Here is a 16,688-nt window from a genome sequence, read left to right as displayed (position 1 = left end):
ATATATGTTTAGGGTTTCAATCAATATTCACTTGACTTAAAACATTGGCCGAATATGTTTTTGTATTTGGCTGAATTGTTGCAAGAGAAAAAAAAAATGTGAAGGCGAATCTATTTTGAGCACCGCAGGCCTCTGTAGTCATAGGACCACACATGACGAACACAGCCCGCAGTTGCGGTGACGCGGGAAGGGTGCAGAGGGGCACAGAGAGAAAGACAGACGCAGAGACTGAGGGAGAAGTAGACATGAGACGAGATCAAGCGAGGGAGACAGTGTGGTAAAGGGAGATAACGTAGAGATAGACACATAGTGAGGGAGACAAGGACAGGAGAGAGACAGAGGTTTTCCAGTTTATCGCCTACGTACAATTAAAAAGTTATTTGGCATTGCATTTGAAGTCAGATGATTACTTAATTAGGTATTTGATATTTCAAAGAAAAGTGAAATACTATTCGGTGCAACCATGCTCATTTGATTCTACAATGAAAGTCATACGATGGCATAAAACTTGTTCTGAATTCATCACGAGCACGTCTCGTTACTATTCATCTGTTCTGGCAAATGCAACTGCAGCCATTGTGGAAAGATAGTTGTGGCAATGACACTACGGTAAATTCGGTTTTGTCATCCAAAACCAGGTTTTCACAGAAACCAGCGCATGATAAATTACTCATGGCACTAATTGGCTACAATTACGTGAGCATATGCTTATTCTGAAGACTCCATACGGGCCAAGGCAACCATCCAATCACAACAAAATGTCAAGCATTCGCAAGAGACTTTGATAGTACATGAATGCCAAATTTACTGTATGCACTTAGCACAGGAAAGCTATGGACACTAATTATTAAAAATACACGTAATGCACATTAATAGGAATTAGCGAGGGAAATATTGCTTAACAATTTCACCAATGTGGGTGAACAGCCCTGAGGTATAAGTGTCGCAAGGTTCAATGTGTTTGCCTTGGCTCCATATATTCTGGCACAAAATCTGGCCAATTTGCTCCCTGTTTTGGAATGCCCATCTGCTCGCCATAACCACATAGAAAACCTCTCAATGACCGAGGCAGAGCAACAGCTTGCCAGTCATTTATTGGCAATGCACATGATAGCACAAAGGTCAGTCACAGTTACAAGATTTTCAGCATAAAGGCCACGAAAGTGATCTCTGTGCTCGGTAACACAATTAAGCAAAATATTAGCTCCCATGTTTGAAAGGGAAAAAAAAGCCCTAATGAGTGTTTTTCCAAGAAAATTACTCAGGTGAGGCATTGAAAATGAGAAGCAAATTTTCACATGCAGAAATATGTTCATTAACAAATGGAATTCTACATGCGATTTGAGTGATTTGTCTGGGACAAATGATATTTTGATAGCAGTTTGTGAAAAAATAAACAAGACATGATCCACCTGACAGATATTTTTACCTCTAAATGTACAGCCTGAAAATATAAGTCTGCCTTAATAACTACAAAACTTAAACCTGCATCCAATAGAAACATGGATGTAACTTAACAGCAAAACGTACTATATTTTCACTAAAACGAAGAAGTTAAACAGATGTATTTTTAAAGGCTGTAAAAACGATTCCATTAATTCTGCAATAGGCTTAAATGCCACGCACTTGCATTCGGCACCCACTGTGGATGAAATTTCATCGACCATTAAAATCGGGAAAAACCCCTACTATTCCATTTCTATGCCAAAGTTATGGTGGGGGAAAAAAACAAAACCATGGTGTATAGTTGAAATAAAGGTGAAAGTGTGATGCCGTGGCTATGAAAATTCGCCTTCTGGTAAGGGTCCATTGGCAAACATTCTTACCGAGAGGGTCTACTGGCATGCCCCTGAAAATGATGCGATAATTGGTGAGGAAAATGGCACCCTCCGCTGGCAGGATGGGAGGGCCCCCCATGGGGCCCCCAGAGACCTCCTCCCGGCCGTCCATGAGAAGGTAGACTCGCAGCCCGTCGACGATGAAGTTCTCCCCGTGTAGTAGGGCAGGCTTCGTGATTTTGGGCTGCAAGAAAGAACGGCCACAAATGGTTTAGTCGCGAAGGGAATTCACTGGAGGAGTGGAGAGTTGATTTCGCCAGTTTCCATATCGGAGAGCAGACAGCATAATTACCTCTTTTCTGAGTAAAACATGACAGATTTGATGTGAGCACTCACAAAAGGCTGAGCTGAATAATGTTTCCATAATATACGAGGATTGTATTTACAACCTGCACACCACCAAGGCATAGTATAAAGGTACCATAAATTGAAAATGTTGGGTCAGTTGCGGTGGCTTAAGAATGTATATAGAGAGACTTGAATAAATACATGAAACTATACTCAGTCTCAACCATAAAAATACAGTTTCATTATCATTGTGATGAGCCATGGTGAATCTACAGCTGGATATAGCTGTTCCCATGCGACTGTCATGCCTCAAGGTCTTGCTATACCACAATCTATCTTGTTTCTGCATGAGCTAATCTTATTGCTACATCACTATGGTGATTGTCCTTCCGCGCGTGTTCCGTGTGTTTTTCTCAGATCCACATGTTCTTCCGTCTCCTGGAGTAATTCCCAGCATGCATCTTTCCATGGTTTAATGTGCACTTCTGAGCTTTTGATCTATTGTGGAATTATTGATGTTGCTGCACTACGTATTGTAGGTATATGTATTCCTTTTCTCATTTCTATTTTTGTTACTTTCTTCATGTAATCAAAGTATAGCTGCACCACCTTTGTAAATTGTTTTGATAATTTCTAGATATATTTAAGGCTTTGCTTTGTGAGAAATTGGATAAATGTATCAGTTTCCACTCAAATCAATGCCTTTTCGTAGTTTACAAAAGCCAGGCATCATTTACATAATACACTTTGCCTCGGTTGTACCATCAGTCCTCCCCAGAGTCCTCATTGGCTGGAGGTCATGCACCACCCACCGTGCCACCTTTTGATTGGCTCCCACCCCTTTACTGAACATACCAGCAAATAGATGCCCGGCGAAAGTGGAGGGGCCACAAGGGATGGAGATTGGTGTTAGGTGATAATTGATATGATTTGTCTTCTCGAAAATGTGACGGAGTCGTTGGTTGGCCCATAAATTGTTCATTATTCAGTTATCTGTGATATGTGAACAATTTATACATTTGTGATCAGAGGCCAATGGATCTGTAATCTTCACATCAGTGTTGTCTCACTTGTGAAAAATGATTGAGACATCATTCCATAATTAGAGTATGTTGAGTGTACACTGTTATTAAACACATCCACTAGTTTCCATCTAGCAGCTGTTTGTGCTTTTTTGATAAGATCTATAGCAATTCCACCCGCTTCGAGAGCTTTCCATTTTTTACATATTGCAAAGGGTGGTGGTTACTTTTTCAGGTGTGACATCTGCAACATCTTCCTACTCACGTGCAAAAATGATTTGTTTCCTAGGGTATATGAATTTTTTTTGCTAAAGGCATCTGCATATAATTTCACCACTTATTATATTATCCCACCTCTATCCTGAGCAATGGTTCTATCTTAAAAACTACTATATATGATGACAAATAATCAACTTCCTTTTTGCTGATTTCACTATCCCAAAGCTCGTCATGATTTTCAACCACTTCCGCACAGTTATTTAATTCATTTTCTCACTAATTCCTCATGGCTTGACAGAATTCTATGTAAGCTGTTTTGTGGGTTTTTTATATTTAATTTCATATTTCTCCTTTCCAAAAACATTGCTTTTTCCGGTTTCGGATAGATTTTTTTGCCCCACAATGTTAGTGACATCAATTTCATAATTTAGTTTCTCAAGGGATTTGAAGCAACACAACTTAAAGAAATGGAAGAACATTGAACTTCTTGCACCAATCTCACCTTCTCAATAGGTGGCAGCCTCCTGCTCTCTCGATGGACCGACTCCAGAGTTTCAATATGAATTGCAACAGTTCCTGCAAAGGAAGCAGCACACTCTAAACCAACACGCTCTGCAAACAGCGAAAAGCACATCATGCAATGATAGTAATTTACAGTACAGAACTTTGTCAATACACTACTAGATGATAGCCTCCCCATTTATTTTTGGTCATGGGAGTTGTTTGACCATAGTTCATCATACTGGTGAATGCAGGTTGGTGCAGGGGTGATCTGGGGCTTCTCAGACATCACTCACCACTGATATCAGCAATGGCTGGGACTCCGGGATCATAGTGAAGTGCACTAACTACTGCTTCAATGCTGCTCTACCCTTACAATGATAGCCGTCATCACCCCTTTGTCAATCATGGAGGTTATCTCATGAGATCTCACCACAATGGTTATAGCGGGTTCATGACGGTGGTAAGCAGACGCGCTGGAACCTAGAAGTGTAGCACTACAACAGATTCGGCTGCACTGCCCCGCACGGTCGTATCCCATCCAAAAACCACTAAGCTCAAGAGAAGAGGTGCATGGTGGGTGACTTGATCACGGTAGTAATAGCGGTAACCGTAGTGATAACACCGTGAAATTTACCTATTTTCTATGAGAAAATGTGTGCATGTGTCATTCCTTCACATAAAGTCCTGGTCACAAAAGCAAAGTTTGTTGGGAATAATAGCAATTTTCTATACTTTTGAGGCATAATTAGAAAATAACACTTACTATCCCAGGAACTAAAAATCGTGTTACATAGTGTAATGCTCCACCGACAGAGGTCCCCTCACCAGGAATCATGCTGTTGAGGGCCCGTATGTGCTCCGTGGTGACCTTGCTCTCTGTGCACACTTTGTCCACGAAGCGCGTGATGAACCGCACCACCGAATTGGCGACGTCGGTGCCTTCAGAGTCTTCGAAGCCACTCTCCGTGTCGTAACTCTCCGCCACGCTGCCGGCAATACTGTTGAGATTTAAATGAAAGCGGGGTGGTGGGGAGGGGGCAAGGCCCATCTAAGCTACAGATAACTACTTCGCAAATACTCTTCTAAAGCAAAGTTCTGTCAAGTAAGGTAGGATTCAGAAAATCTACATTTTATAAGAGAGACAACAGATGTGGTCATACCAAGGCAGATTTCCAAAGAATATAGTTGGATCGGTGACTACCATCTGGAAATTATGTCACATGCCCAAAACGCCAAAAAAATACGTGATGAATGTATTTTGGTATATTTTTTTACATTTGTCTTTTTGTAAATACTGTATGAATTGGCCATACACATCAAGCTAAAATGTTGTTTCTTGAAATTTCAGCAAAGGGATTTGTATGACTCTCTCGTATCATGTCTGGGCACATGTTCTTTTTACATTAACACAGCCAGATGACTTTTGACTCCGAACACAGTATATTGGCACCGAAATCCCAACTCCCACAATCTCAAGAGCACAGTTTGATTCAAATACCACATTCCATGCACAGTGTTTTTATCAATATGAACACTTGTAAACTGTACCTATTGGTCAGGAAACTATTGGAGACGCTCTCTCCATCGCCCAGGCCTGGCTTGAGAAGTAGACGGTTTTTGCTGGAGTCAAGAGGCACCAATAGGTAGACCATTCGGTTTGCGTAGTGGATGGCCTGGCTGTACACGATGCCCTCTTCGCTGGATATCAGGTCTTGCTGCTTCTCCTCCTCGAGTGTCGGCCACAGCCGCAACTGCTCTGCCGCTATCTCCATCGGGGTTTTGTCAGGAACCCCTGATGTCTAAAAGCCATGAATCAAGGCAAAAACGACAGACACAGCATGACCCTTTGTAAAAAAACACACACAACAAGTATGGTGTCTGTGGACAGCGCATGTTGGATTTTTTTTTGCCATGAATTTAACCTCAAATTAAAATATTTAAGGATGTAGGAAATACATTTATATTTGATAACATAAATCAAGAAATACAGGAGGCTTACTTATTACTTTAGTATGTATTTAGCAAAAAACTGCCTTGTTTGACTCTGAAACAGGAAATATCAACGACAGCAGAGGCAGGCCAAGATCTGGGGAGTAAGAGATTTATTAAAACGCGACATTCCCTTGTTTTAACCATCATCACTCATTGTTGTGCTGCAATGCAAGCGGGGGTTTATCCCTCCACACCAGGGGGTAGGCTAACCCTATGGAAAAGCAAGATAGCGGACCACAGAGGGACGTAAACATGAAAGTACAACGCATCTATCGGGAATAAAGGAATGATAGCATTGAGAGGGAGGACAGAAGTTTTTTAAGCACGTAACCATCTGCCTTGTGTCAAAGTGCTGAGCCAAAATATAAGACGTTCTGCTGGAAATTAAGACCTTTTTTTCATAAAAGAATGGAACAGTAAGTATAGTACTCGTACAATAAAAACAGTAAAGAATTAATACAACTTCCACGAAGCCCATACAGATTGTTAATATTCAAGCGTAAGAGGTTTTGCCAGTATCGACTAGATGCGGATTGGAATTTGAATCCTATGGAGACAAGGGGCTGCAGTGTGCAGCTTACTATTTCCAGTGACATTGAAAAAAAAATATTATTTGAACACTAAAAAGACATCAAGACTCATTTTATGTTAGGGATAGGCAAGAACAAAGAGTTGATTGGTCAATGAAGACAGCAAATAATTTCAGCAATTTTAATTTCTCTTAATGCCTGTGTAGATTTGCAGTTTCTTGTCAACTTGATTAATGCACTATTATATTTGGCAAAACAATTTCTAGTGCTAGCCAAAACAAACATATTTGCACAATACAGGATTCCCTTCTTTTTCTGTCACCTTTTTTTGGTCCAGCCTCAGGTCACAATTTCCACGAGTTTATAAAAGGAACACAAAGAATGTTTTAAAGTGAAGCCTCTCTCACTCACCTGCCGGTGCACAGGACTGCCGTCATTCATGGAGAGATACAGAGACTGGATGTGCTTCTGCACATCGTCGTAAAAGGTGGCCTCCCAGAACTGTTGGCTGGTCCAAACGGGATGATCCTGAACGCACGTGTACGCAAACTGTGTAACGCCTTGACAGAGTTTCTGATGGGAAAAGAGAAGCCATGCGTGTGGTGGTGAGAGTTAGTCCCAACAAAAACACTACACTAATGCACCTCAGCTTGTCCCCGAAGCTTGTCCAATATTATAATGCACGTAATAAAATGAACTCAAGATTCTTTTGAAAAGAATGTACAATATACACACGTATGTTAATAATTAGTTAAGTAAATTATTTTCACAAATTATACATTTCATTGCCAGCAGATGGCAGGCTAGGATGATACAAAATGTGTGTTTTCCTTTTTCCATTTTCCTATGCCATAAAAGACAAACAGGTGATTTGTTCTTGAGGATGCAGCATTGTAGTTGTTTGTTCCTTGGGTGGAAAATGTACAATGGGAACACTTCCAAAATGAGAAACTTATTATCAAAATCACTGCGAGCAATCCATCACGCTGCTGTACTACCATGACCTTCCTGCCACGTTTTTACCTAAGGTATTTTGGCCTCAACGCCAACATTCATATTTTGAATTCAACCGTTTGTCATAAGGAAAAATGACCAAAGTCAAGTTATTCTCCATAAACACATCACAGATGTTGCAACATCAACCACGGTGCTGATATTGGCTTGTATGTATTCTGTTTGGTTAACCATGCTCAATTAAGTCTGCCTGTATGTCAACAGCATTTAGATTTTTTTTAACTTTTAATGTCATTAGTTTCCACTGGCTGGGAATGCAGGCCTGTGCTTTATAGCTCACTAGCGGAAGTACCCGGCTTTGCCCGGGTGAAAAATATATTTCTTAAAAACCTTACATATATATACACAGATACTAAGGTATTGTCAAAGCCCGGTGGGCTGTTTGTACATTTCTCCACCAACAAATATATAAGAGGCTTTCACAAGTCCAAAAAGTTGTAGAAAGTGTGGGGTAAATAGTTGATGTCAAAAGGTTTCCGAAAATTGCGGTCCTCACCAATCACATCCTCACCAATCACCACTCACCCTCACTGCTCACTCTTACCACTCACCCTCACCACGCACCCTCACAACAACCACTCACCCTCACAACAACCACTCACCCTCACTACTCACCCTCACCACTCATCCTCACCAATCACACCCTCACCAATCACCACTCACCCTCACTGCTCACCACTCAACCTCACCACTCACGCTCACCCTCACCACTCACCCCTCACTAATCACCACTAACAACCGCCACTCACCCTCCCCACTCACCCTCACCACTCACCCTCACCAATCACCACTCACCCTCACCACTTACCACTCACCACTCTCCCTCACCACTCTCCCTCACCACTCTCCCTCACCACTCTCCCTCACCACTCTCCCTCACCACTCTCCCTCACCACTCTCCCTCACCACTCTCCCTCACCACTCTCCCTCACCACTCTCCCTCACCAGTCACGCTCACCACTCACCACTCACGCTCACCACTCACCCTCACTACTCACCCTAACCACTCACCACTCACCCTCACCACTCACCCTCACCGCTCACCACTCACCCTCACCGCTCACCACTCACCCTCACCACTCACCCTGACCACTCACCACTCATCCTCACCAATCACACCCTCACCAATCACCACTCACCCTCAGTGCTCACCCTCACCACTCGCGCTCACCCTCACCACTCACCCCTCACTAATCACCACTCACAACCGCCACTCACCCTCACCACTCACCACTCACCCTCACTACTCACCACTCATCCTCACCAATCACACCCTCAACAATCACCACTCACCCTCACGCTCAACACTCACCCTCACCACTCTCCCCTCACTAATCACCACTAACAACCGCCACTCACCCTCACCCTCCCCCTCACCACTCTCCCCCTCACCACTCTCCCCCTCACCACTCTCCCCCTCACCACTCTCCCCCTCACCACTCTCCCCCTCACCACTCTCCCCCTCACCACTCTCCCCCTCACCACTCTCCCCCTCACCACTCTCCCCCTCACCACTCTCCCCCTCACCACTCTCCCCCTCACCACTCTCCCCCTCACCACTCTCCCCCTCACCACTCACCCACACCACCACCACTCTCCCACTCACCACTCTCCCCCTCACCACTCTCCCCCTCACCACTCTCACCCTCACCACTCTCCCCCTCACCACTCTCCCCCTCACCACTCTCCCCCTCACCACTCTCCCCCTCACCACTCTCCCACTCACCACATGTTAAGGGCGATCCTAAAGGAATCTACAACCTTCGATGATTCCTTTGCGCGATTCAAAGAATCGATTCCTGGCGCATAGGAGGTTTCCATTTTTAATTACAGAGTTTTATTTTCATTCGTATGTTATGTTTTAAAGTTTTCAGGAGTTTTTAATTATATTTTAGCCCCGGTCAACGCCGGATATTTCCCATTCGTAGCAGTTTATATCAACTCTATAACCAACTTATATTAAACGGAAATAAGGCGATTCTAAATGAATCTACAACCGTCGATTCCTTTTCGCGATTCAGAGAATCGATACTTGGCGCGGTCGGGTTTAGAGTTTTAATTACACAGTTGTATTTTCATTGGGATGTTATGTTTTAAAGTTTTCAGAAGATTTCAAATGTATTTTCCCCCAGGCAACGCTGGGTATATCGAGTTTATACCACAAAGTCGACGCCTGACAGACTTGCGTGTCGAGGCCTAGTACCGTGCAGAGCCTCCGGCCTCGCCTAGATTGCCCATCCGGCTGAGGCTGGGTACTGGGGCTGTTAACCCCCCCCCCCCCGCGCTACAATAATACCGTCTAATCGCTATAATTTTATTATCTACCGACCCTATAATAGTAATTGCACACATTGGGGTGGGGGGGGAGTGAAGAGGATGTGAAACTTTGATGAATTTACCTCAGAGTCGCGTGTTAATGCGTGCGCATATTTATAACGGGAATTAAAAATGGCGTCCACCCCGCAGCGAATGCGTCGCTACCCGTTGCCAGGGGCAACCGCCGTGGTCCGCGCCGGTCGGCAATAGTAAATAAATAAATAAAGCGTTACATAAATAAATAATGAGAAATCGCACTAAATCGATAATCGGTCCGATTTAAAGTTTAGAGAAGAAAAATCGGAAATGCCTAAGTTTACCGCGGGGCCGGGGGCGTGCCCACCTGCAAAATTTAATCTCGCCGAACCCCACGGTCCGAGAGTTACATCCCCCGCAAGGGAGCGTACGCAGACGGACGGACAGACAGACAGATAGACAGACAGATAGACAAAAAATGAATTATATAGGTTAGATATAAACCGAAGTGTTCAAGAAAATCCCTATACAAGACTGAAACCATGAAGAAGCCAACAAGTATTGTTTGATGCATTGGCGTGTCAAGGCCACAGCACGCAGCTGGCTGGAATGTGACGCGCGCTTTGTTCTTTTACGATGCTGTGACGTGCACACACACAACCTAATGAACCTGGGATATTGTTTTTCAGTTCAAATCGGATGAAGAGACTGGAACAACACATTTGTCATGATACCTTGGCTGCCACAAACAGAGTTAATTGAGACAATGAGGTTCAAAATACTCTCGCGGTAAATGTATTCCACACTGATTATATCGACGCTCAGAGTCTGGCAGAGGAGTATGTATTTTCCATCTACTCGAAATACACTGCATCGATGGCCTGTGCACAACAGTCTTGTTGTCCCCGACTGCTTGCCCTTGTGACAACCCAAACTAAATGAATTACGTGCAGTGTTTATATTTATATGATGAGCAGATTTACGTAATGACAGTCAACGCAACTGTAATAAAATATGGCTTTTTTCACCAGGCCAGTGTTTTTAGCTTATTTTCCCAACGCTAGCTAAACGGGAGTAAAGTTGACTGAACTACAGTCATACAAGTTTTAACATGCATCCCGTAAACTCTGATATCACGCTGGAAAAAAGTGTGCAAAAGCATTTAGTTGTAATTGAACCCAAGCTCTCGTTCTTACCACATATCTCAACGCAATAGAAACTCTAAACTGCATCTCCACTAAATCTCCAGCATTAGCAACTTCCTTACCATAGCTGGTGCTGAGACCCTTATCCCATGCCTTCATTGCATCTCGACTCGACTATTGTGTAACTCTCTCCTTTCTGACCTGCTAAGATGTATCACAAGGTTGCAAAAATCCATGATCTTCAAACTCAAGATGACCAAAAATGTGACCACATCGCCCGGCTACTCAAATAGCTCAACTGGCTCTCAGTGAAATGCTAGTTCAATTTAAATATCAATCATGGTCTTCAAGATCTTCCATGGACTTGCCAATGCCTACATCTCCCCTCTCGTATCACTCTATCACGCTCTCACGCGCTCTCTTGCTCCAATAACCGAGACTTTCTGTAAAAGCCCTTACTTAACCCTTTGCTCAATAGGCCATATATTCACCTATACTGACCCCGCCCCCCCCCCAAAGTCTAGAACTCCCTTCACTCCCTGTCAACTCACTCCCCATATTCAAGTCCGGGCTTGGGACTGCTTATGACTGACTGTCTCTCTATATAAAATAAGTAAATAAGTACGTCCCAATATTCTGCACAGTATATTGAGATGAGGGTCGCATTTAGACGGTATATTGATTCAAATGTTATTGTCGCACCAGTACAAGTTGGGAATGTAATTTAAAAAAAATTAAATAGGTGACCACTAAGAAAAAATATATCTTATCAAAGAGGACCAGGATAATAACAGGGGACTTTTATTGAATTGAGTTCCAGGTTCATTATTCCAGTGTGAAATATGATAACAGGTGACATTTCAGATTAAATCTTTAGTAATACCACACAACAGTACAAGGTGCCTGTGGGAACTCAAGCAGCATAAGCTGGCCACTATGCTCTTTGGCGACACGTGCAAAGGCTTCACAAGTTCTTTGGCTACCAACAAAATGATGCAACAGAGGCTCTGGATGAGTAAATGTTTTCGAAATTGCATCAGCTGCCAGTATGATATTAACGTAAAGGTAGTTTTTATTTGTAAACAGACAAAAATCATGTTCTGTGATGCATTTCCTCCATTCTTGTCTGAGAAAAGTGTAAACTGGAACATCCTGTTCACATATGAAGCACGACATGAGAAGTGCACTCGGCTTACCCGACAGAAGGTGGTCACAAGAGGTAACAGTGCCGAAGCAACGCTGTGTTCATCCAAGGTTGAGCAGTCCTGAAAGGACATACAGGCACACATTTAATACCTACTGCGTAACACTTGGCAACTGCAACACGGAGAGACAGCAAGACAGACAGATTGGCAAGAGTGGCAGAAACAAGAAACTGTGCAATACGATAAGTGCTCATTGTGATCATAATCTACGTAAATGTCACGTGTCCCGTTTTAATAGCGCAATTAAAGAGCAAAAACCCAAAACAAGTGCCCGAGTAAGACGTGGAAGGGAATACTAACGTGAAGCAAAAATCCTGGCTTCGCAAACTTTACCGAGTGTGTTCGCAAACATTCCTGTGGCGCCGTTTGGCACCGGACGTAGTGGCAGAGGCTGCCATGTGCCGTGCGGGCAGGCACGTACCTGCAGAGCTGAGTTCATCATGCGGATGACGTACTCGAACTGCTGGTGGTCCAGCACAGCTCGATTTTGCTGAGCATACATGCCGAGCTCTTGCATGAGGCAGTGGCGGGCTGCACGCCCCTTGAGCGCACGCAGCACAGCTGGCAGTGTCTAACACGCAAGCCGCATGGGGATCAAGAGGAGAAGACCAGTGAATCGGTACTCAGTGTATTTTGATGTATGCGTGTTAAACTTCTTTCGCACAGTGCGTAGCCAAACAGGGCTAATCAGAGGTGCTGGGGAAGGACAACAAACGAAACAACAAAAAAGTTCCCAGGAAATTAGTTTTCAATCTAGATTTAAAAGTGCATAGCTCCAGTGGCTTCCTAATATCAGAAGCAAGAGCTTTCCCAGACTGCTGCAGAAGTGCATCTGAAAGTGCGCGAGGCAATGACCATATTTGTTCGAAGGCTAGCCAAAAGGAGCTGCAAGAATGACCGGAGTTCGCGTGATGGTTTATGCTCCTTGACGAGCCTGCGGGTTCAATGATCCTAACGGCGACCTATGCACATGTTTTAAGGACCGGAAAATGATGATGTTTTCAAAATGAGGATCGTTGGAATAAGAGAAGATACCGCTGGCCCTCATGAGAAAAGACTATTTCTCCAAAAGATTTCTATATTTCTATTTGTGGGGATTATAATGGAAAATAAATGCAGCCCAACAGCTGACTTTTTAATTGTTAAAGTTCCATGTTCACTACAGTAGAAAGATAAACATTAATTAGATTACTTCAAAGGAACCAATACAAAGAAACCCTAGGCAGACCAAAATAAATATATTGCTGGTTATCAAGTAGGCCACTCTAGGCAAAGGCAAGAACTTTGGGTCCAAATATCACAACTTAAATCAATGTCCATTATTACGTAAAGTGTAAACCATTCCAATTTTGTACAAGTTGATAAAAACAATTACTTTAAGCAAACTCTTTGGTTCTTTCGGTAAAGTCACGTAGATAGGAAAATAAATAATAGATCACGACGTTTGGATCGCAACAATAAGCAATCGTCTTCAGGTGCGAGAGAGAAGCGTGCCGTTGTGACGAGGCATTGCATAGATCCGAGAGGTGGGAGGGGGGGGAGGCCGTAATGGGCGAGGGGGTGGGGGTGAAATTCAAAGAGGGCTTAGGTGAGAGAGAGAGAGAGAGAAAAGGAAGCTTAGATATCAAACTTACTTTAAGCATATTGAATTGTTTATTATGTAAAGTCATTCAGATTTAGACTAATTGTAAAATAGAAAGTTAGTGAAGACTATAGTAAAACATAATTTCAATGCTACATTTCTCAGTGGAATGCGTTATTTGGCAGAATAAAGACGGGAATATATTTGTACACACGATTATGCAACGTTAATAGGAATAGTATTTATGAAAAGCCCCTCCCCACCCAGCCCCTCCCTCCCCACCCAGCCCCTCCCTGCACGACGGACGGACACAAAAATCCCCTGTGGGCTGGTGTAACCAGGAGGTTCCTACCAGTATAACATGAGTACTAGACAACACACATTGTATCAGCTTGTGCACGCTGCACTAGGCTGACTTAAAAGGATATTAGATAGGTCGCAATATATTGCTTGATCTTGAGGAATCAATTCAGCAATACAATGTTTTGCTGTTCTGAAACGATGTGTAAAAGAAGGAAATATGCACGTTGCTTTGCACTACAACTTATAGTTCCACAGAAAAATGTGTGTAAAAGCACCATGAGTCTACATTTGTTGTGAATTTAGACAAGTTAAGCTTCCGTTTATAAACTTTGGATCATCATTGCTTCTGTTGGAATGTCAAAAATATGAAGAGCGTGAAATAGAATGAGACATCTTAAAACTTCACAAAATTAAGCAACTTCAATCAGATTTCTGATCCACATTGCCCGACGTGTGGAAAAAAACAACAACATATGAAATAGATTACTGTGTTCTCCAGCCAACCCTACACAATCAAAATGTTGAGCATTGAGCATATTTGGGATACTGGAGGGAGTCTGGGCATTTTATAAGTGTACACAGTGCACCATAGCAATATGAATGTTTATCACATTTTTACATGCTATGAGTCTGCCACTATCTGGCCAAAAACAACTGCATGTCTGCCTTTCTAGCAAAACAAATTAGCGTCAAAACACAGCAGAGAAGTGGGGAAAACACAAACCACATACTGCCGGTGACTTCTGATAAACGAGCATTGATAAAAGGTTATGGACACATTCTCGCATGTCTCACCATGTAGTTGCCTAATCCTCGTACGCCCTCCTGCCCTAACAAACTATCGTCATTCAAGTGGATGAAAGTATGGCAGCAACTGATAGTGGAATGACACAGCAGTTGTGAACACATTTGAAAGTGGACACCTACAAAAAGCAACTTCCATGTACTATTTGAAGCTAAGCTCGTACAATATTACTAACTAATCACACCGAACTGCCAAGTCATTACAAGCCAGCACAGACTGTACTGCATGGATGCAGAATGCAAGAAAGTAGCCAGCAGAGCAAACAGAAAACAACAGAAAATACTCTGTACCAATTGTCACAAACTCGCATACAAGTTGTGGTGTTATATTTGTATCATGTACATTTCTTCGTATATCTTATCTGAAATGACATTTGAACTCGGGCTGCCGCCAAGACTGCAATGCTAATGAGACGATGCATTACAGCTGTATAAATCCTGGTAAACTGCAATAAACATATCAGCATTTTCTAAACATACAAAAGTATGTTTTAGGAATGCTGACCATTTTACATAACACAAATTGCACATGCATTAAGAGACCGGGATAATATTACAGCTGCTGCTGGATGCAAGCGATATCAATACAAACTTTCAAAGCACCTTTTTTGCGTCGAGGAGTTTGTTTTCAAAGATGAAAGTGACGCAGTTTCTAACCACCTCCAGGCGCCGAGCACTGTTGGCCAATGCGTGGGTAGCAGGCCCATAGTCCATGGACACTGCAAGACAAAGTCAAAGGTTTATGATTTAGTCAGCAATATATGGAGAAATTCGTGACATTCCATCCTGATTTTTTTTTCCAGCGAATCCATGCCTGGTATGACCAATATAAGCGTTTTTGCTCCATTAACAGCGGGTGTTAATGTAGCCTTAGTTATAGGCTCATATATCAGTGTGCACGAATGAGAATTGGTGTACGTGTGAATGTTTGTAGCGGGCATCAGCTTGTGATATGATCTAAATCACCCGAGGTTTGATTCCTGCCCGTGCACACCATTTAAAAATTGTATCTGAACCAGGACTGGGTCACCCCTAGGCTTACTTGGCCCACAATGAGTGTCTGTTGTCATGTGTTAAAATTAGCAACGATGAAACAAAGGTCAGCCTCTGTGATTCCGACAACGAAATTCCCTCATGTGCCACCACAGCCTACACAGGTAATTGTCTATACACATACTGTTAACATGAAGAATGGTATACTCATGCCAACAACGCAACTAAACTGTTAACATCCACAAAAAGCACAAATACTTGTTAATGATATCCCTGAGACGGGTCAATGGCGCCATTACTTCAACGAGACGAACCTTGAACTTAGATGCAATTGCATTAGCTCTAGCCCATGCAGTTAATATTAATCTATCCCACATAGCCAAACAGGGGGAGTTTACTGGCCTATCTGGACATTTTTCGCTACAAATATCAGCTTTAGAGTGACATGACACACACACACACGTATGAAACAGTCTAAATTGTAAATATGCTCTATTACATATTCTTTGTTCTATTACACATTATTACATATTCTTTGGGTCTTTCGGAAAGACCAAAATAATATGAATTACTGCAGTCACGAAAGCTTTAAGTCAAGCTTTATGCTCTATTACAACTTTAAATTACACTTATTTATAATAATTTTAAAACATCTATAAATTCACTGTGTCACTTTGCATGGACTAACAAGCATGATAAACATAACATGTGTATTGCCTTTGTATTGAACATAAATATGGCAAGAGACTGAAATCATCAAGCACAAATAGAACTGGCAATTTTAAATTTGAATTCGATGCCAATGACATAACTACCATTCTTACGACCAACAATAATGTTAAGAAAAAGGCTCAAAGGGGAAAACTGAAAACAAATGGTTGAAGGGGCAGCAGGCGAGATTGTTATAAACATGGGGTTTAATATGCAGCACTATTGTGGGATAACCCAAAACAGACC

The 16,688-nt window shown here is 42.6% G+C and overlaps 1 protein-coding gene across 10 annotated transcripts in view; it reads right to left on the bottom strand.

Annotated features, from left to right (window-relative positions):
- Nucleotides 1-16,688, bottom strand: part of LOC144720325 (myotubularin-related protein 5-like) — a 96,799-nt gene that overhangs the window by 17,907 nt on the left and 62,204 nt on the right. For all 10 annotated transcript variants that reach the window (XM_078596995.1, XM_078597000.1, XM_078597001.1 and 7 more), the window contains 8 exons: nt 15,342-15,457; nt 12,471-12,620; nt 12,041-12,109; nt 6,805-6,966; nt 5,420-5,670; nt 4,697-4,869; nt 3,870-3,943; nt 1,827-2,022 (listed from right to left, as the gene is read on the bottom strand). In XM_078596995.1, coding sequence (XP_078453121.1) covers nt 1,827-2,022; nt 3,870-3,943; nt 4,697-4,869; nt 5,420-5,670; nt 6,805-6,966; nt 12,041-12,109; nt 12,471-12,620; nt 15,342-15,457 — 1,191 coding nt within the window. The remainder of the gene's footprint in view (nt 1-1,826; nt 2,023-3,869; nt 3,944-4,696; nt 4,870-5,419; nt 5,671-6,804; nt 6,967-12,040; nt 12,110-12,470; nt 12,621-15,341; nt 15,458-16,688) is intronic.

This window comes from Lampetra planeri, chromosome 8 (genome assembly GCF_965212315.1).
Source record: "Lampetra planeri chromosome 8, kcLamPlan1.2.h2, whole genome shotgun sequence".
In the NCBI taxonomy this organism is placed as follows: Eukaryota; Metazoa; Chordata; class Hyperoartia; order Petromyzontiformes; family Petromyzontidae; genus Lampetra; species Lampetra planeri.
The sequence above is the reverse complement of the archived record's forward strand: the minus strand, read 5'-3'. Positions and strand labels throughout refer to the sequence as shown.